Raw genomic sequence first — 22,821 nt, forward strand, 5'->3', positions numbered from 1 at the left:
CATGCACAGTTTAATCGAGCTATCCTTAAAAATCGATATTGGCTACTAATCAGACTTCTGTCCTTGTCCCAGTTTACATGCAACTGAGAAAATCTAATTTCTAACGGGAACGTGTCCTCCTCCTCAAAACTGGGTTGCGATATCCGTCGTTTCAGTGGGTTAATATTAGAGATGTTCCCATACCATTTTTTCCCTCCCGATACCGATTCTGCTACTTGTTCTGTATCGGCCGATACCGAGTACTGATCCAATACCAGTATGTTATAATAAAAATATCATACTACACCTGCATGACTGTCATATGATTATTGTTGTGGTAAGGCCTGGCTCTGGTTAAACCCTTTATAAAAAATGTATAAATACAGCAGATTCAGATTCAGATTTATTTTTAAATAAAACGGTATACAATACAGTGCAACAGCAACTTAAAAAAAATAAATCTGGGGGTCCGGGGGCATACCCCCGAGAGAACATTTTTGCCCTAAAAGCCTAAATTTGGTGCCTCTCGCACATTCTTATGCCACTATTCCATCTTAATCATTGAATATTTTAGAGAATTATTTTAAGAAGAACTGTGCCCGAGCTTAACGGAACTAATTTAAAAAATTATGTGGTATCGAATCGGTGCCTGGACTCCAGTACTCGCCGATATCAATGCCAGCATTTTGGGCAGTATTGGAGCAATTTCCAATACTTGTATCTGAATTGGAACAACTCTACTTTCCCTTTCTGGTTGACCTCAGTTCGACACTTTGTGCTGTCGCTATGTGGTCGCTACCAACCGGCAGCCGGCTAATGTGACCGGCTTTCTTGGATGTTTTTTTCCGGGGTCATACTGGGGTGGAGCATGGGAGCATGCGCACATGCGTTGTCTTGTCATACATGCCAGCGCAAATCCTATTGCAATCACATTATCTGGGTGTCCTAATGGGAGTTGGAGAACTCCGACATCAGTCGGACTAACACGTCTACATGCACTTCAGTTGTCCAGTTATAGTCAGATTAAGGCAATAATGTTTTTTTCAAGTGTCATTTAAACGTACTGAGTGAGAGGTCACACTTTGTTCTGGGGGTGGGGTTGCTCACATTCGGACAGTGCTTTTACGTCACTCATTTAATTTTAGAGGGTATTTTAAGCCATGAACTGGTATCTAGCTGTTTGTGAATAATATAATGGCAGGAATAGTTATTAACATGAACTATTCCTGTAACACATTGGCCACAAAATCAGTCAGCCATATACTAGATTTTTACCTTGTCCTTTTCATTTGGCCATGAGCAACCGCAGTCTGATTTTATGCTGCACAGGGCGAGTACTTTCTCACACAACAGTTAGTAAAAGTAAAACTCATCCATGAAAATTGTGTTAAAAGGTCATGCTTTGCTTTGTGGGGGCATTTTGATAGCCAGGCCAGTCGCCAGGGTCAGGGTTAGGGTCAGTCACCAGCATAAAATATTGGCATTTTGCACTTCTGCAAACCCACATATGTTGATCTGAAAGTTTTTGTTGTTGTTGTTGTTCTTTATCTGTTGACGAAGCAATGTAATGTTGCTACCGACCAATTCAGGATTTTAAACCGGGAGACCCGTTATTGGAAATAGTGTCTGCAATATGTGCTTTTTTCAAAGCCTAATAATGTATTTTTTAACCAAGTAACTTTAACCAAGTGTTTTTGGTATTTTACCTTAACCAAAGAGGGTTTTTTTTCAAAATATTTTAATTGTCAATTTTTAGAGTAACAAATAACATACATACACAAATAATAATAAACATAATAATAAAAGGCAAATAAATAAAAACTAGACACAAACTATGACATGTCAAAACAGAGTATACACAATATGACAGAGTCGAATGTCCACTTGAGGGCATCAGAATTGAATCTCCACTTAAGTGTATCAAATGTCACAATAGGTACTCTTAACCAAAGAGTTTTTAACAGCATTTGTCATGTGTAGAAAACGGCATCATCCCGTCTTTACTACGTGTTTCAGTCATCACGTGTTTGCAATCTGTTTGAATAAGCGGACGTCAAGTGTCACAATAAAATCGTGTTGCAGCAGTTAAGAAACACTCAACATATCTGTGGTTTGCAAAAAACATAAAATACCAACATTTTTCTGGCGACTGGGTTGGGTCGTGGAAATACATTGTGTTTTCTGTAATGGCTTAACAGTAAAAGCCACTGTGTGTTCCGCCAGTTGCATGCTTTTATTGTGAAGCAGCAGCAGTGAAAATGTCGGGTTTGCATCTAGCAGATGAAAACTCCTGTATAGAGAAGTAATTAAAGAATGTAAATGCTCTGCAGTTATGTTGTTCAACAACTATGGCAATCCACAAAATTGGTCATTGACAGGTGGAGCTTGTGACAAGCAAATTCTAATCTACATTTTATCATCAGCGCTTGATGTCATTAAACCAGTGGCTCCTGATGAAATTGCTTATATGAGACGTAATTTCATTCTAGGGTGCAAGGGGAGTCTCTCCTCTGTTCTTCTCAGACACACTTTGTGATTTAGGCTGTTTACATTTGGTGAATATAAGAGTTTGTTCTCCGTTATTGGTCCATATTTTAGCTGAGACTAGTATTCATGTGTGCTGAAATAGGTCAGAGTGGCCATTAAGTGAGCAAGTACCTCTAATAGAAAAACAGAAATGATAGTAAATAGTGTCTGGTAGTACACAGTGATGCAATGTCTGGTGTCCATAAACATTAGCAAAGCAAAGCCAAATTAGCATAAAAGCCTTTATATGCAAATTATCTCCAGTAGATGCTTTCTTCTCTTCTATCCCTGTGAACCCACGTTTATTCCAGCTCCTCCGAGACCTCACGGGAGTACAAATAAAAAAATACTCCTAGTCATTATAAAACTTTAAGGCTCTCTACGTTGACGCTGCCTTTAAAGACAAGAAAACGCAAAGAGTCGTCGTGTTTGTTCTTTGTGTTTAGAAAAGAAAACACACTTCTTTCATCAGATTTTGAGATAAACAAGGTCACTGAGATGGGGCGTTTGTATTGCTCTGAGTCAGAATATAATTGGCTGTGTTTTAAATTACACTGTAATTAGAATTTATCATGCCTAATTTGAGTGTGATAAGACGAAAGTCCCACAGGCTCCTGAACAGGAAGTTGAAAGCAGTCTTATATATATTCACATTCACATGTGCTTATGTGATACCACTGCTCTTGATGGGAACTCTGTAGCTGTTACATATTCCTCTTTGTCTTTGACAGGAGCTGTTACTGGAGTTTGGCTGTTAAAGGGGAATGTGCTGACCCTGCTTTTTCGCTCAGCAGCTCCCTGATGGGGCCCAGATCAGAGACTGAATAAAAGAACAGACGTAGTCACCGTGACATCAACCGTTTTTTTGTTCCGTATAGTCTTCACTGAAACCAAATGTTAAACTAGACATTTTTCGGGGACCGAATATACTTTCATGAACCGGAGCAATAAAATTTCAAGGACGAAAAACACGGGCAGCACAAGTTCATGGCTTAAAAAACAAGTTCATGGCTTAAAAAACAAGTTCTTAAATAAGGGCGTTTTCACACCTGAAAGTCCGAACCAAGGTCCTTGTTCTGTTACATTGTATACATTTGGTCCTGTTGGTTTTGGTTTCACACTGCAAAAGGAATAATGGACTTTACAAGACAATTCTACCGGACACGTCATCTCCCTGTGGACTTCCGCGGATCGTCTTGTTTTGGTTACGCTGCGTTGTTAGGCCGGCCGACCGGCATCTGACGTCAGTGTTACTTCCTTAACGTGTTTACACAAAATGAATCCTGCGAGCCACCTTTTACTGTTGTAATACTTTTATTGGTCTTTTGCTACCAGCAGCACCAGCTTAATGAGCAATACGTGAGAGTGCTGGTATTCGCAAGATGAGCCTCCTCATCATGGGAAAACTTTGGTTCTTTGGTGCGGACCTCGGCACCTTTCACACCTGGAATTTAGGTTTGGATCAAACTGAAAAGTCCTAAAGTCCGGACCAAACGAGATAGGTGTGAAAGTTCCCTTAGATAAGATAACACAAACCCTCCCGTCCACTACTCTCTTCAAGTGAAAGACGTCTGGCTCCTTCGCCGCTGAAGGCCTCTACGTCTCAAACCAGATTCTAGGACGCTTTCACACCTATCTCGTTTGGGACTTTTCAGTTTGATCCAAGCCTAAATTCCAGGTGTGAAAGGTGCCGCAGTCCACAGTCCGCACCAAAGGACCAAAGTTTCGTCCAACCAAAAGAGGTGGTCTCGGTCCGGACCAAACAAACCAAGGTCCGAACCTTTTGCTTTGTGAAAACAACTTTTTTTTATAGTTGGGACCTTCGTATCAATGACAGGAAGTTTTTTTCTTCTGCTCTCGAATTACACTACAGGAAGTTACGTCACGCTAATCAGCTGTTACAGCAAATCACAATTAGCCTAGCAGATAAAACAAAATATTAATTAATAAATAATAATAGTAATAGTAATAGTAATAAATTAAGTGAGAAGTGTAGGGTAGGTTTCTCATTGGCTTCTATACAATTGGATTTCTCCTTGGAGTTGCCACTGCTGGCCATTAAAAGAAGATTTAAGGCACTTCACAATCAGTGGATAGGGGGCAATCCCCCTGACATGGTTATTGCTATAATGGCACTCAGATGTCAGCCAAAGCCAAGAAACAGTTATAAAATTAGTATGAGTGTATTTATTTTATTTTTATTTCACTTGTTTGTTGCTGGTGTTTTAATCATTTCCTTTCCCATGCTTTAACTTAATTTGCACCTAGCTCTTTTTTCTCGTCAATCAACAACTTCCTCTCCAGACAGACTGTTGAAACACACCCACACACACCCACACACACACACACACACACACACACACACACACACACACCAGCATCCAACAAATTAAAACAACAATAAAAAAAAAACCTTGACAAAATCCTGTCAGCTTGCCTGTATGCAATATGTTTGCCTTCCTTATGTAGTTCAGTTAGTGTTTTGTCTTTTGACTTGAAATGATAAATAAATGAATATAAAAAGGGTGTGGGGGAAGCAATCGACTCTCAACTGTGTCTTTTCTCCGCTTGAGGGCGGCCCAATTTCTATCAAGTAAACATCCTCCACTGTCCCCGTTAGTCAGAAAATTAAGAGAGACTTCTTTTTCTCTCTCCTCCTGCCTCGAGTCTGTGATGTTTCACCAATAAGAATAGAGAAATGGAAAGCATTGAAAGAAAAATGACCCGGAGAGCAACCTAGGTGGTTTTCTGCTGCTGCTTCAGATCGGTTAACTGCTTTTAAAAGGAAGCTCATTCAGTGTAAAAGGTTCAAACAACACGTTACCAAACCACAAGGTCAGGATGCCTTTGATCTCCAACAGAGCAGCTTGACTTTGCTTCTATCTTGATTACAGTGCAGGTTAGACTCTGTTCGGTGTTAATACATCTAGATGACTGTACAGATCTGTATCTCAGTGTAGCTTATTTTTCAGCAAAGCTTTATGGGGGTCATGCTTGTTTACTCAAGTATTAAAGGTTAAATTCAAACCCCAAAATCTGCACGACAACAACTTAAACAGTAATGGTAAAAATCTGATTTTGGTGCCACTTTCCCAGAGTCCAAATGCAAGGCGTTATTTCAAAACGAGAAAAATCACTGAACAGGCACAAACACCATTTTTGTCATCTGCATTTTCCTTAATAGACAGGAAAGCAATTCAGCCACAAGACATGCTGTGTTTTGAGTAATGGACGTGACTCACTTTTTCTCGACTGGAGGAACTTGGCCTCCACCCTCGCTGTTCCTCTGTCTCCACCTACACATATAACCTGCCTCTGAATGTATCAGATTCATCGCTACCGTTGTACCAAGTCATTCTGGCCGATGTAGGAAATCACCGACTGGAGTGGAAGTAGACGAGGCAGCTAGACTCCAAACATAATAAATTACAGCACCTCATCATAAAGACCAGGGATGCAGTGGACATATCATATTGATGATATATAATACAGTCCTTGTAATGGTATCTTTTAATGCTTTAAGATCATATGAACATGTTGTGTAGAAAGAGGATATACTGTATGTTATCTGATCCATCCCAACTATGTACACATATCCATATCTCCCTCCAATCACATTCTCTTTATAAAAAACTATTAAAACATAAAAAATGTATTTGTGGCTTTCATCTCAACCTGGGCGGATGTTTGTGTCTCTGTCAGGAGTCGAGGAGGAGTTCCTCCGCTGCATGCAGCAGTGCCCCGAGGAGCAGCACCCAGAGGAGCTCCACCCAGCCGGGCTCCATCTTCTAGAGGGAGGGGGGTTCAGAGAGCCAGAGGCGCACCTCCAACTGCCGGGTACCGACCGGCTCCTCCCATAGTTCAGGACACATATGGCGAATATGTGAGTATATTAAAACTCTTTGTCTCTCAAAATTGCCAAACATTGGCTCAAACCAGTTTCTCGTGTCTGAGAATTTGCTGCTTTTCTCTGTTGTATGTCGTTGTGAAGTGGATATGTTTGGGTTTTAGACATAACAAGCAAAGTGACTATGGGATCACCATTAATTACCCATTTGTTTGACTAAAGTTTTGAAACCACAAGTTTGGCATTTTGGCTGTTACTATCTTTTTTTTTCCCAGTGCACTGCAAAAAAGGTGTGTCTAAAAACAAGATAAAAACACTTAATCTGAGGGAAATGATCTTGCTGCATGGACGGATAATTTCACTTGACAAGATTTATTAAATTAAGATTGGTAAATCTAGAAATAAGCATGTTGTACGCTTAAAATAAGAAATTAACTCTTAAAACAAGATAAATTAAAACTGCAAGCAGTGATGAACTGGCCCGAGCAGAGTGCACTGCAAATTATTTGTTTCTTATCTTTTCCAAGATAAAAAAAAACTTTAGATTTAGAAGTGTTACTGTTTAGTGTTTTTATCTTGTTTTTCGATACCCCTTTTTTGCACTGTGGTTGCCATATCTGGGTGAAAGGATGGAGATGCTAAAATGAACAACACATTTAAAGAAAAAGGGTGGTCTAATAATATTTTCCATGACTGTAGTTTAGTTTAAAAGGTGCAAAAAGAACAACAAATCATTACAGGGTCTTTTATCAGTCAAATTCTGAACAAGACATTTTTTGTCTAAGACAAATACATGGAACCCGGACAACAATGTGGTAGTGACTTGTCAATAACAAGGCAGAGACCATAAACTCATCAGGAAAATCTTTATAAAAAAGTAATAAATCATGTGAGAAGCAGGGTCCTTTTTTCATAGACTTCTATACAATCCAATTTCTTTTGAAACCAGTTGATTCTCCCCCTGCTGGTGACACAGCGAATGCAGGTTGAAGGCACATCAGCACTTGCTTCACTTTTCAGGCCTTGATGCTGCTTGGTTGTTTAAGAAATCCTGTGTACTGGCCCTTTGAATACACCCATTTCAGCTGAAAATATGCATAGCTGCGTAAATATCAGCCTGTATTTTGTCTTGCTTCATGAGGTGTTAGCATAAAGAGTGGGAATTTATTATTGTAGCCATTATTGTGATTTGGTCTTTTAGCTTACCTGCACAGTCTTATGGGAACCTGGCTGTAATATCAACAGCTGCCAGAGATGAATATATTAGGCTTAGAGTCAGAGTCTTTGTACATTTGCCAAAGGAGTCTCCTGCTGCACTGTCAAGGCAAGTTCCCCAGGGACTTCAGCATCAACATCGCATATTTAGCAGATAGAAGGAGAGAGGAGGTGGCCCGCGTTTGAAAATTGCCCCAGCAACCCATACCTAACCACATCTGACAGGTTTATTCAGAGGTTGCAATTCAAATGTGTGGAGGTCGTAGAGAATGACTCCTGGACCAGCTGTTTCCCATCATTGTCACAGTTGTAAACTGCATCCCCCGACACCTGCACCTGTGTATCTGGGTGGAGAAAAAAAGACCCCCAACATCTGCCGGATGATAAATCTAACCACATCGCTGCAAATTAGAGGCTGAATGAGTTCGTCTCTGTATTATCTGAATACATCACCATCGCAGGACAAGCGCTCTCCATCGGGCCCTGACAAATAGGCTCTTGTATTCATCAATGAAATGACAAAGAGATGTTTCTTGTTCACATTTGTTGCCTTCATTTATCACTGCTTAACATTCACTCATATGCATGTTATCCTCGTTCTCTTTTTACTGGGAGGCATCGCCACGGGCCAAAACATTTGTTCAGCTGGAGGTGTTTTCTTCCTCTCGCTTGTTCGGACTAAAAGCTCCAGACCTGGGTTACCTCTTAGTGATTCAGTCATGATGATGCATGCACAGTATCTTTGTCTAGATGGTTCTGTGGTTTACATAATCTACCTCTGTTAAAGCTGCTTGTATCGAATTACTCTGAATCCAATTGTTACCAAACAAAATCACAAAAATTGTATTATCCTGTGATCCAGTCTTGGCAGCCCCATCAGTCTTGAATGGTTACTATGATTGCAGCCAAATCTCATTTCATGTAATTCATTAGGTGCATAGAGAGCTCTGTCTTACCTGCTGCTAATCCCATTGGAGAACAATTAAAAGATGATGTCATTCTCATTTCAAAAACAAGGCTGCATGTCATCTTTTTTGTGCTATTTCAACATTGCCAACATGAAATCCAAAAGAGGCTAATCAAAGTAGCAGAACTTCACTTCCACGCTAAATCTAGAGCTATATGTACAGTAAGTGTGTTTGTTTTTGTTCACACAGAAGCTTAATTCCTCTGGGTGTGAAGACCAAGAAATGTGCAATGCACGTGGGTTGGTATTGTTTATTAAGTCCTCCAGATACAGTAATCCGTTCTGAGCACTGTGCGTCCTTCTGATTGTTGTGGCGTTAAAAGAAAAGCCATCCCCCTCTCCACATGTCCAGCCCCTTTGAGAGCCAAGCATTGTTAATTGAATCGTGTTCTCTCTGGTGCTGCCCTTGTCGCATTTTTTATCTAAATTGGGTGTAATGGTTAGGAAAATATTTCCAATTCTATAATAAAGAAGCTGTATCTAACTGGTGTGGCAGGCAAGACCAGCCATGAAGATCACATCAACACCTATTCACATGGGACTAAACCTCTGATTTGTCATAATTGCAGGCAAAGTTAATTCACTTCAATCTCTTGCCAATGTGAGTCATCTGCAATCTCCAATACAACTTACTTTAATTAAAGTGTAAATTAAATTAAAAGTGTTTTTCATGTCTTGTTTTTTTGTTTTAACACAAACAATTTATTTTCTCGTATTTTTATAGCCATGCTAGCAACATGGATTTAGAGATGACAAAGTTGGTTGGGGCCCACAACGTTGGTGGTTAGCCAATAAATTTGGTACATACTATATTCATGCACTGCAAAAAAGGTCTAAAAACAAGATAAAAACACTAAATCTGAGGGAAATTATCTTGCTGCATGGACAGATAATTTCACTTGACAAGATTTATTAAATAAAGATTGTTAAATCTAGAAATAAGCATGTTGTACGCTTAAAATAAGAGATTAACTTTTAAAACAAGATAAATTATGTAACACTTCTAAATCTAAGAGGTTTTTTTTTATCTCGGTAAGAAACAAATGATTTGCAGTGCACTCTGTTTGGGCCAGTTCATCATTGCTTGCAGCTTTAATTTATCCTGCACAGAGGATAAGTCTTAATGATTTTGGTGATCTCCAGCTCTTTTTGTGTAGTACCACCAGCAAGTCAACTTTTTATGTTATGCATTGACAAATTTTAACATATGACTGATAGATTGCCATGACATTTGGTACAGCTATTTATGGTGCCCAGAGGATGATCCATAACTAATCTGGTGATCCCTTGCCCTTTCATGTAGTGCCACCAGAAGGTCAAATGATTTCACTTATGGAGTGAAATAGCCATAACAATTGGTATACATATTCATATTCAGGGTTCCCAGAAGATGATCCATACTGACTCTGGTAAAACTCTTCCCTCTCACCAGAAGGTCAATATTTTTCACTTTTGCGGTGAAACATTGTTACATTTGCAAGATAGATTGCCATGAAATTTTGTTGGGATATTCATGGTGCCTAGAGGATTAACCCTGATTACTTTGTTGATTCCTTGACTTTTCCCCTATAGGCAAAGAGCCTGTCAAATTTTACTTTGTCCAATACTTTGGTTCATGAGAAAAAACCTACATCAGCCTCAGGTGCACTTTTGCTGATAAGCAAATGTTGGCATTGTAACATGCTAAAAATGTTGACTGTGTTAAGCATTATACCCATTGGAGTGAAAACCATGACAATCGATACACAATGTATATTTGAAGTGATGAGTTTGTAGAATCGCATATATGGTAATGGTATAGCCATTTGACAAGAAAAAGCTCCCCAGTTCAAATCCATACAGCCACTGCCGCTTGGTTTTTCTCCCATCCTTTGTCTCTGAACAGGAAAAGCAAGAATAGACAAGTTCAGCTAGATGCATCCAAGGCGCTGATGTTGAATTTCATTTTCCAGTGCATATGTTTCTGCAGGGCTAATTTATTAATGACATGCATTCCTCTGATAATACTTGACAGATGTGAATAAGCTTTATCTAAAACTCAGCCAAGATCAAACCCAAAGGTGGTAAAGTAACAGCAAGGAAATCTCAAACATTTGTCAAGTGTAACACAGGGTGGTGATACTTCAACTTGATGCATGGGCCAACTTTTTAGCGTCCTCAATCTGATAGCTTGAGTAGTATTTTCACCCCTGCAGCGAAAAAAGCTTCAGCAAATTCCAGCCTGTTCAGCGTTCTGAAATATGCTGGCAGGAAGAGCAGAATAAATGACACATAGCTTTGAGAAATTTTGAGAGTGAGACAGATGACCGAGGCTTACAGATACTGGATTATTTGTTTTCTTTGAACAATATCATGGGTCTTATTTTGCTTTTATTGTTAAGAAGTTAAGACAGTGCGTGGCACAGCTGTGCGGAGGCGAGACTTTTTTCTTTGAACAGATGGTATCGTACTAAAGTCATCTGGAAAGAACAAGGCTTTTCTTCTTCTTTTGATTTGCTTAATTTTCTCACTTTGTTGTTTGCATTTGTGACACCATTTGGGTTTCAGCACAGGCCACGCAGCATCTGCAAAGTTCTGAATGTGAGGACAGTGTGTTGTTGAACTCATTTGGATTTAGTACAGTGTGCAGGGAACAAATCCAGCGCCGGAAAAGCCTGCTCTGGGTGTCAGTGGCATCCTATCTGTTACAGTGGTATTGTAGAGCACAGTGGAGCGGCTGTGATACTGCTGTTGTAACATGCAGTGCCAGGCCCTCTGTTAGTCTTCAGTGGCCTCAGAGGCCAGTCCTTATCTTTTAACAACACGCCTCTCAGCCATCCACTGGCATACAAATGAAAGACTCACTTAGGGGCTGCTCTCTCTTTCCCCTCTCCGTCTCCACTCCCCCTCTCCAACCTCTCACTGTCACACTAATCCTGTTTAGTGTTGGAAACACGGTGCTGTTGCAGTATTGTCGTGCTATTGTGCTCCCCAAGATATTTTTTGAGTAAATGATATATCAATACAAGCACATCAGATATTATAATAGCTTCAATCACACTATCATCACAGTCTGCTTTCCATTTTAAAGCTGTTTTTCAATGTGTCAGACACCAAAGAAAAGACTCATTTTCAATGTGCCAGTGTGATTTATAAACCGAGCATGTTTCTCCTCTCAGCTCGCTTGTAACTCAATTATAGAGGAGCTGCTCTAATAAATGGCAATAACATGCCATTGTTAAAGTTTAATATGGTCCTTAATACCAGCCAGTGTTGTCCAATGTGAGCGGACAGCACCTAGAGAGAGTGGCCATTGAGACAAGTGGAGGACTCAGTTAACACTAATGGCACATGGCTTGTGCTGAAAACAAATCAGGGTGTCTAGTATCTGCTCTGCTAACACTGAGCATGATCTCCTTTAGAAGAGTTTGGTTCAGAAATGGCTTCCAATGTGTGAAAAACATTTCAGTAACATCTGTTCAGATGCCAAGTTTTGGATGATATGCATGTTGTTTGCAAGTGGGCCTAAAACCTGATTTCCACCGGGTGCGGAACGGCTGCTCGGCGGTCACTGTTGCTGATCGATGGCACTCTAATCAATGAAACCATTTCCACCGGGCGCCGCGTAACGTCTCAGCAGCGCCCCAGCCGCGGCGCTCTGCAGCGCGATCAATCCGTAGCATTTCTATTTTTACCGATAGCTGTTGCTAAACCTCGTCATGCTCAACAGAGCAGATCGCACCAGACAGGAAATCCTACACAGAATCAACGTAATACACTTCCACCCCCTTTCAAAATAAAACACAATACACAGTTTATGCAGCCTAAAAGTACTTCACATCAACATTACGTCTTGACCGGGGCACCAGATCAGCAGTCAATCAATCAATCAAAGGGTCTCAGAGGATCGGTGACACGGACGATGAGAGACTGATTGTTGAAGTGGAACAGCATACAATCATTTACACATTCTTTTTATAAGGATAGATGGTCAGATCAACAGATCTTCCACGTCGGAGAAGCAAAATAAGCTGTTTGTTGTTGTTGTTTCCTTTATACACAGTTTATCACAGGATCTCGCGGTCTCCCGTACGTTCAGCATTATCGCGTGTTCTCATTATCTCGCTTGTATACGGCTGGCTCACTACGATGCCCGGTGGGAATTGACGCCGTGCAGAGGACGGAGCAAAACCATGCCGAAGCCGTTCCGCTCCTGGTGGAAATCCCCAGTAGGACAATGGTGATTGTAGATTTACAGCACCTACTAAAAGTGAAATTTCTTATAAACATTACCATGGTTCCTCTTCACATTTGCTTGTGAGCTGGAAATGTAGTGCAAGGATCTGTTTGAAAAATAGCATTGGATATTCATGGTTCCCAGAGGATAAACATACCAGAATTCCAAAAAGTGCTAATTAATTCAACCACCAAGTACCACCCAATAATAGTAAACGTTATTTGACCCATCCAACCACCCTGACCTTCTCCATATTCAGACATTGTCTCCTTTTATACTACGTCACCTGACATCCTCCTTTTCTCCAGTCACTAACTTACAATTATTGTAGTTATGGGTCACCATGAGCTGCTTGTATAAAAAAAGAGCTATGGGTTGTTTTGGGGGCCGGGACAATCTCCAGAATCCAAGCTTTTTCACAAGAATATCAGCACATTCATGCTCCCAAGAGGATGGACCCTTTGCATTTAATCACCCAATGCTCTTCGTATAGCACCAACTTTAGGTGAAACTGTCAAATGTGCATGCAAGTTTTCCTCAGATTAATTTAGGTAATTGAGGGTATGAACATCTTTGATTTGGATGACTGTAAGTGTGTTTCTCCTGTTCACCTTTCAGCGAGTCCTTGAGCAGGAGAATGAACTTCAATTGTTACTGATTGGTAGCCCAGCTTGTTGCATTGTAGCTTTATAACAGTGTTGTGTTAGTGTGTGTGAATAGGTGAATGAGAGGCAAATTGTTGAAGCACTTTGGGTAACAGCCTGATATAAATGCTGTCCATTTACCAAATCACACTTTCTCTCTTGAATATTACACATATTCTCCATGAGAAGTGAATGAGAACAGCCTATTTTTTACTGTTAAGTAGTAGAAGCACTGTGATACTATAAAGAACACTCACATAGTATAAAATCACTGTTATAATACCCTATTATTATACAGCAGCTAATGTTATAGCATATGGACAATCTACAATATGCAACATGTCGCGATAAAGTCACTAAACACTATGTTAGAGACTTTAAGCCACTTTATTTATAGCACAATTTTAGCAAACACAAGGTTTCCAAAGTGCTGCACAAACAATAAATAGATAACACAATACAAAGAGATGTAGTAAACAATCGAACAGTAAAATGCAATCAGATAAAATAAATAAAAATAGAATAAAAATAAATAAAGTAAAATGTAAAATGTACTGCCCGCACAAAATAAGATATGCATGTATACAAATAAACATTAAAAAAAACTCTTTAAGTGCCTTCACACTTTTTTCTTCTTTCTAACATTGATAACATTTCCACCCAGCAAAATGCTTGCCTCAAACTGAAAAGGCATTTGTTTTTATTAGGTGTAGTCTGTGTATTTTGTTACAATAACATTTCCGTGCATCACTGGACGTGTAATGCATCTTGAATAATAGAGAGAAGAGTACCAAAGCTACAGGTTTCTGATAGTAAGGAAATTTACATATATTCAGACCTGTTGGGTTATAAAACACATCCCTTGTTGCCTTCATAACACAGGAATATAATGATGTATGTATAAAAAGGCACACTGTGAGTGTTTTTTCTTGTGCAGCAGAAATGAAATCCATTAAGCCACTTTAGAAATAAATTAAAGGTGAAGTTGTCGGGAGACATTTTTTTGCTGGGTCTCAATGGTGACCTGAATCATGTGCCACAGATCTGAAGCAATGCTGTATTAAACAATAATAAAAGTTCATGATGTCGGTGACTTATATGACTGGAAGGGACCACACAGCTCATTATTTTTGATTAGCCCCACCTGTATGTTACTGCCAACATTTCATAATGCTGCTGCTCTGTGTCTGGAACCATTGAATACTCTGCCCTAAAGGCAATTAGATGTCTGTTTCTTACATCAAATGATGGGACTCTGCAGCAAAGATGTGTAGTCCCTGGACTATATTAATTTCTGAAATTTATTTTCAGTCATGGTGGACTCAAAGCTTCCTGTCTGCGTTCTAATTGTCTGATTTTATTATTGATTTATTTTGAAATAATGACGATGTATTCATTGTTTTTCTTGTATTTCTTGTATACATGTATATAGGTGAGCTTTTGAGACCAAAATCTGATACAACCAGTTATAGCCAAGGGACAAATTCCTGGCCTGAAAAGTGAATCCAATTTAGAAATACTGTAAACCTGTATTCTTTCTAATGGCCCGCAGGGGGCAACTCCACTGGTTACAAAAAGAGGTCAAATTGTATGGAAGTCAATAGGAAAATGACCCTACTTTTTACTTTATTACTTTCCTAAACATTCTCATTATGAGTATATGGTCTCATTGACTCACATGGCAAGTGCAGTTCTGGCCTTATGTTTTGGGTAAAAGGATCTGTAGTTAATATGTGATAACCAGTGGAGACAGTTGACTTAGTCATCTTATACAGATTTTGACTGACCTCATGTTTTTATACCCACACAATGTATTTTACTTGACAACTGAGGCCGACTATGCAATCACAGCTACAAGGTTTTACTTTTCCTCCTCCTGTTGAGATTCCTATCATTCAATATTCATAACCACACTTGTTTATTCCAGCCTGCAATAGTACTATACAGAATAATACTGTATAATAGAGACAACTTTTAAATAGATTGAAAAAGAATGATCCCCTGAGTTTTAAGACAAAAACAGCCGTGTTTCTGACAAACACAGAGACATTATTTCAATTTCAAATGGGTTGACATCTCATGCAACGCAAAAACGTACTGCAGGAAGTGCCTTTAAGTTAAAGCTGTTTCTGCTTCAGAGACTGTGATTGTGGCTTTGAGCAGACAGTATATGTTGTTTGTTGTTGTTTTTTTCACCACTTTGAATGCTTAAGAATCAACAGTTAATAGATAACATAGAGCCAATTGGAACCCAATGTCCATATTGTATATATGCAGGAAAAATGTCAGCTGCTTAAAAGAAAAAGGCACTTTAATCTAATGTAAATCGCAGTTGCTATTTTTTCCTAACCGTCAACTTTAACATAATGAACTACTGAAAGTTATTCTATAATAAAATCACATTGTTTTTCGAAGGGCCAAGCTATTTCCACAGCAGACAAATCGGTATCCAGCAGTATCACTGTATATGGTCTCCAAATATACACCAATATGAAAACATGTTTTTTTGACAGAACATATAATGCAATTTTCAGTTTTAATATTGGTTGACAATGTAATACATTGTTTGCAACCGCTATCTCGCCTGTCTTAAGGACCTATTTACTAAAGATATTGCACTTATGATATTATGACGCAATCACACCCATAGTTTTGAAGCTAGATTACTGTAATTATCCAAGTGGCTATAGAGTATAAATGCGCTGCAGGTTAAAGTGTGCATGAATATGTAAATATGTGCAAATAGAACCGGAGCACCTAGGTGCAGTTTTCTTGGCAGCACAGTTAGGGATGTAATTCACACTTTGCAGGTTATTTGAGAATTTGTTTTTGCCTTATTTGCATATGTTTAGCGGCTGCAAAAGCTGTGCAATTCTTTTGTAAATTAGCCCCTGTATGTATAATGAAGCCTATAATAACATTGAATAAGCTTGAATAAAGGTATTTGTTTAAGGAAGCAGTTTTCTGACTAACTTCTGACTAGCTAACATATTCATTTTGGAGCAGAAGCTGTGCACCATCCACTATGTCTGCGTGATATGATGATATACATCATTAAAACAATATAGTATATCTACGTATTCATAAAATCATGATCCTCGTACATGGGAGCAAAGCTGCAGGATACTATATAGGGTTTTCCCACTGCAGGCGGATCCCGGCCAGTGCCCAATTGTGAACGGTTGCTTGGTTTTCCACCGCCAAAGAGCCGGCTCCGGGCCGGGAAAGCGGGTTCCACAGTAGCACAAACTCTTTGCTGGTCTTGAACCGTGACCCGCTACGTCAGGGGCTGGGGGAGGGGCTATCGGACCATTGAAAGAGGCCAACTAAAATGTGTATTGTTCATTTATTTGATTTGTTTAACTGATTGATACAGACTAGCGATCTAACGATAGCGGGCTATCGGGCCAGCGCTAGCCCGCTAGCGTTAGCTTACCATAAAGTCCAACGTTCAGTGTTAATTAGAATGTATTCAGCGTCCATAGTGATCAAGATGAGCAGCACCGATGTGTTGTAGAGACACACCATTGTTAATTAAAAAAAAATGCAGAGAGGGCGGACACATACATACATTAGCAGTGACGCAATGACGTGGCTCTAGAGCCTGTGGAAAAGCAAACAGTTCAGAGTAAGTTCACAAGTTGAACTAACTGTGAACCACACGAACACTGGCCGGGCTCTGGCTCTGAACCGGCCCCCGGTCAAAACCCCTAATAGAGGCTTTGTTAACATGCGTTATTTCATATTGACAATTTATTTATTGAATGTAAAAAACATGAATCATGATATACAATATTGTACAGAACATTTTAACCATATCACCTAGCCCTTCAATCCACATAAAAAAGGTCTATTTTTTTAAGCCTAAAAGTTCGCTATATCGGCCACCATATTGGTAATCTGTATGTGTCTCATAAATCCCAATTATTTTTGTAGCAACTCTCTTCAGTATTGCACTTTGTTAGCAGTTGGGCTCTACTGAGTTCAACTAAGTTCAGTATCATAATCTCGTGCATATTATGATTGAGGCCTTGTGCTTCTGTCAAATCAGAATAAAAGTGATGATTATAAATATAATTGTTGTTGTAAAAACAAGTGTTCTCGTCCAGACGGTGGCCCATGTGTTGAGAGCAGGGACTCAATATGTTCTCACCAACTTGGTCTGGGCAGAGTGGACGGGCTGCACTGACAGAAGGGTAGTAGCTTCTTTGCTCAGCAAATCCAAAACACGGCAAATATATGAAAAGTCCCTTTCGTTGGCTGGTGTTACCCCACGTTCACACAAATACATAACACTGGCTGTGTTTTCTTTGGCTTTGCTACAGTTAGAACCACTTTTCAGAGCAATGAAGAGTAAATCTTTCATTCAACCATGATTCCAAAAAGTTGGACTCTGTGAAAAACAGAATGCAATAATTTGCAAATCCTTTGTGAACTTTATTATGTTGAATAACTCATGCTCAAACTGGGAAACTTCTGTTTTTGTTAGATATACACACTCATTTTGGATTTAATGCATTCTGTTTTTATTTGAGTTTTACAGCATCCCGACTTTTTGGATTCAGGGTTGTTTTATGCTCTGTCCACAAGCAGAATTTCCAAGGTCATAATTAATGTAAAATCGTCTGAATACTGTTTTTCTCCAATAATGTGCACAATTGTCTTTCATTATGTCACTTCTAAAAAAAACACTGTTGCTACTATTGCTCGTGTCGTGATGATTATCTTGGACAACATTTTTTTTTAAATTTGCGAGGGAGTTATTTCCACTTAGTGTTTCATTAGGAGAAAAAGGTTATGATACAAATTGCAAATCAAAGTCTAGAGTTTAATCTGCCCGTTGAAAAGTGCTTTTAATTGCATCCCTTTGGACAAAATTGCACTGCTTTTTAGAGCTGCTGTGCCTACTGTTTTAAAAGGCGTTGAAGGGGTTTATTATTGTCAAAAGTACAGTTGTTAGTCCTTGCATTAGCATGGGGAATCGTTGACTTTGGAAAGGCTCTTGTAACTGCAGAATTACAAATGCGAGGAGGGATTCATATTCCCCTCGAGCTCCCTCTAGACAAATAGAAAGACCTCCACAAAAACCAACAGACCTCCCACTCACATGGAAAAACAACAATGGAAATACAAACAAGTCTTGAAAGCCACCCAATGGGATAACCAAGGAGAGGTTTGAGCATATAAAAGTGTTTCCTAAAATGCACCTGCCAGTGTAAGAAAAACAATGTCGACACAACTGTTGCTCCAAATATTTCACCTTGAAAAAAGGAAGCATCGCCACATCATGTTCAGAGTCTTTCATAGTTCTTAATATTTACTCAGTTTTTCGCAAAATATAGTGTTTTCTGTTATTTCTGGAAAAGCCACCCCACTACATGTACCAATAGAATATAATAAGACTATTTTGAGAGTATCTAGGCATTTTTAAAAAATGATGATTTCAACATACTATAGTGTGACTTTTTTTCAAATTTTGGACATCACAAAATATTTTTTTTGTTCTTTCTACAAAAACCACCCTACTACATGTATCAACAGACTATAATAAGCCCATTTTAAGAGTATCGGGACATTTAAAAATTTCAACATCTCAAACGAGTCCATTCAAATCCTGTCATTTGGCAAATGCATGTTTCTAATCAGGAATTAGGGCCTTAATAATAATATGGATGTGAGAAGCATTTTCTTCTGGTGCTAAATCTTACAGACATTCATTTTAAGCATGCAAATCAGGGGGATGGAATTAGCCAAGAAGTGTGTGGGGGATGAGAGATGTGTCGCTAGGGGTCGACGCCTTTTGTGGAACATAAGTCCCATTTATCCCAAATTAGGACGGGTGCGGCACTGGTTCGCTTTGATGTTCCTCTTGGCGGGAGTCTGGGTGGAGTGCAGAAGGGGGGACGGGGCAGATTGCTGGAGCACAAACAGATGTTCAAGGCTCATCCTTTGAGGTGGTGATGAAACGTTGCCACAGCGAGAGTCTTTACATCCCACTGTCAGTCAGTTGACACAGAGACAAGGGCAGGACTGCAGTTGCTACTTTAATGGTGCTGCATATGGGCTGTTATACCGACAGCAGCCAACATCAAGCAGTTTGACCTATATCTCTGCTAAGTTGAAAGCCTCAGCATCACAACGTGTCATAAAAAAGAACTACCCTGTAAGCATTTGATGGATGGTGAAAAGACACGTCTACAATAGGAGGCTATGGTTTGGTAAAATTGTTGTAAACCAATTTCAGAAAAAAATATTTGGGTCACAATTTAACCAAACAGTGTAAAACAGCAGCTTTTATCCATCAGGCACTATGTCTTTTCAGCTGCTTCACTCAACATTTCAACAGGTGTTTTTTGTGCACAGGTTGCCATATCAACATTTCTTCCATTTCCAAATGTTTCCTGTAATATTTCCTTATCTGCATCTCATCTTACTGGTTGCATTTTGTCTCTGTTCCTTCAGGAATATGACGACGGCTACGGAACAGCTTATGATGACCAAGGATATGAATCCTACGACAACAACTACAGTAATCAAGGACAAAAGTAAGTTCTGAAAATGTTTCACAAAGTGCTACTTTTGGGAAATTATGGCCTAGTTTCCTTGGAATTGTGTGCATGCTGGGCATCTTTGTGCCATACACCAAGGTTGAGTGCCAGAAAGAAATTGTGAAAATGTCAGTGATTTACTTTTAAAGCTGCACCAATCAATATGTTTCTGTGACTAATGGATGGAATGCGACATGTAAAATTAGTCATTCATCGTAAATCCAAACAAAAAGGACAAGGGGACTAGGAGAGTACCAAGGTGATTCCCTATCCCACATGGTTAACGGAGGTGTATCCGCCCCCTTATTCCGATTTGCTCCAAAATGTAATAGGTACCTCCTTGGCTCATGCTATACTATTCCGACATGTTTCTTGAACAAATGACCCAGTCGTTTTTTTTTAATAATCCGGCTGACAAACAAAAAACTGAACCAAAAACATAATCTCATTTGCTGAAAATTAGCATCTGACTCTACAGTTCCCCTCAGCGGTAGTGAACATTTTAGTTTCTTTCGGATTAATGTTATGATTTTACAAGCCACAATTTTATTGCTTGGTTTAACACTCATTAAAAAACTTAAGTTTCAAAAAAAGCTCTGACAAACCTCCTGCCCAGCACCAAACAACAGACATAGTAAAGAGGTAAAACAGTGTGATAATTTGCTCATCCTTTATGGTAAATATTCAATTGAAAATGTTTTTATGTTCAAACTGGAAAACATTTGTTTATGTAATTTATACACATTTGTTGTTTTGGTTTAACACAGTGTCCCAACTCTTTTGGCTTGGCTTTGTTGGTCACAATAACCACAATATTTCTAACTTCAACCGAACCTGACCATACTGTAGCTGCCAGATACTGTGTATTGTAGAAATAGATCATATACAAAACAGACCTCAACCAAGGCATGCCCTAACTTAAAAATCTCAACAAGATCTCCAACCTTAAGGACAGAATAGGCCGTATGTCAATACCACCCATTACGACACATATGAGCGTTTGTCAGAAGTTACATAAAAAACATAATTCACAAACCCTGAGCCACAGAAGTTACGTAAAAAGCATACGTTACGTAAAAAGTTAAAAACACAAACCCCCTTCTGCTGCGTGAAAGTTCACCATTTGTTCGACCTATCCACCGCCTCTCCCTGAGTGTGACATCCGCCATTTAAATTCTGCATCGCCGTCAATCATTACTACTATGTCAAGATGGTGACAGAGGACAGTCTAAAACATAATACGTAATGCTGCATGTACACAACAACACCTTATATTGACATTTTTGAGGGGAGACCAGTCTCTGATATCTTAAAGTTCCAACCTGAGGGGCATGTTCATTTTCAAACTTGGGAAATAATTCTTCTGAATATTCCGACTCCACATCTCGCACCGGGATTCGTATCGACTTCAAAATGTATGCTGGTCTATGCTACACTCTTTCACCATGAAAATCTGACCATCAGACAAACCTCATTGAACACCTCCTTGGCGGAGGAAAATATTGACATTCTTTGCATTTTCTTTGCGTTTACAGGTGTTTCTATTATTTTGTCCAAGCCATTTTTATCAATATAACAGAAACACCTCTCTGTGTAATGAAATACAGTTCTCCAACACCACAGCTGAATATTTTGGAAACAGCATCAACACTAACTGAACATTATAACCTTTTTTAAGATAGGGTTTATAACATGGATGTTTTATTAGACTGCATTAGTTTCAACTCGGTGTATCTAATAAACTGGCAACAGATAGTTCAAACTGGGTTATCATGTTGTGGTAGAGTTCATACCAGGGCAAAAACATGACAACAACAGTTTTCTAAACAGCTTGAGCGTGTGAACTGATCTGAAAAAAATAGTTTTATTTATGTCTCTGTGAGTCTAAAATACAAGTTTATGTGCAGCATCCAAGGGCAGCGATTTCACTGCAGTCTGGCCATTTGGGCTCGAGTAAATGTAAGAGAGCAAATTGAGATTTTTAAAGTCTTCTGGGTTAAGAACAGCTGGATTATGGTGCATGAGCTGTTAGGAGCCATTGATGCTTGTTTTCTGCCTTTTCGAAAGAACACTTTGTGTTAATGAAGTATTTTGTGAAGTGTGAAATGCTGTAACTGACCTTTAAGTTGTCTTTTAAGATTAAGTCAGAAATTAACATTGAATTCCACCTCTGAAAAAGTCTGGTTTGAAAATATTGGATGCATAGCAGGATCTCTAATTTAAGTATTCCAAAGTCTAAAGTCTGCAAATAAACCGACCCCAGCAGTGATTCCTTGTTATCTTTGTTTTCCTTTAAAATAAAACAGGTGCGTTTTGCCCGATGTGTTTCTCATGTCAATGCAAAATAAACAGTTTTAGTGGCATGTTGCTCCATTTAACAGAGGGTCCTGCACAGCTAAATGCAGAATATCGATTTTCTTACATCCAGGGAGCTATCACACACTCAAAGCCACACAAGGTCAAAGGCTCTCTTTGGTTGTTGGTGTCCCACTGTAGCACTCAGCGTGCAACATTTATGTATGCCTGTCTGTGCCACTTCAAAGAAAGAGTGATTGTTGCCACATTTAGTGTGTCAAAAATGGAATTGTATTGGCAGCAGCTGGGAAAGATGAAAACAGACGGAGAAGAAAAAAGAGCATTATTCTGTCCTTTGGCTTTTGTGAGCACGGTGGTCGATGTTTTCTTTTATGGAGGTGTCAGGATGTATGTCGCCCGGGCTTCATCCATCTTTTGTGCTATCTCTTTTTGGGGGACAGATCACACACACTCCTCTGTAACACACCGAGGGATGTATCTTGAAGTGTAGAGAGGCTCACTGAGTGGGAGGGGGGGGGGGGGGGGCGGGGTGCAGTCCCCCTCAGGAATCTGCAGCTATTTGT

The 22,821-nt window shown here is 39.4% G+C and overlaps 1 protein-coding gene across 1 annotated transcript in view; it reads left to right on the forward strand.

The window, feature by feature from the left end:
• The window catches only part of khdrbs3 (KH domain containing, RNA binding, signal transduction associated 3), a 153,152-nt gene that overhangs the window by 103,205 nt on the left and 27,126 nt on the right, over positions 1-22,821 (forward strand). Inside the window, exons 6-7 of the mRNA XM_059350072.1 lie at positions 6,208-6,388; positions 19,857-19,939. Coding sequence (XP_059206055.1) covers positions 6,208-6,388; positions 19,857-19,939 — 264 coding nt within the window. The remainder of the gene's footprint in view (positions 1-6,207; positions 6,389-19,856; positions 19,940-22,821) is intronic.

The sequence above is a fragment of the Centropristis striata genome, chromosome 14 (assembly GCF_030273125.1).
Source record: "Centropristis striata isolate RG_2023a ecotype Rhode Island chromosome 14, C.striata_1.0, whole genome shotgun sequence".
Taxonomy (NCBI): Eukaryota; Metazoa; Chordata; class Actinopteri; order Perciformes; family Serranidae; genus Centropristis; species Centropristis striata.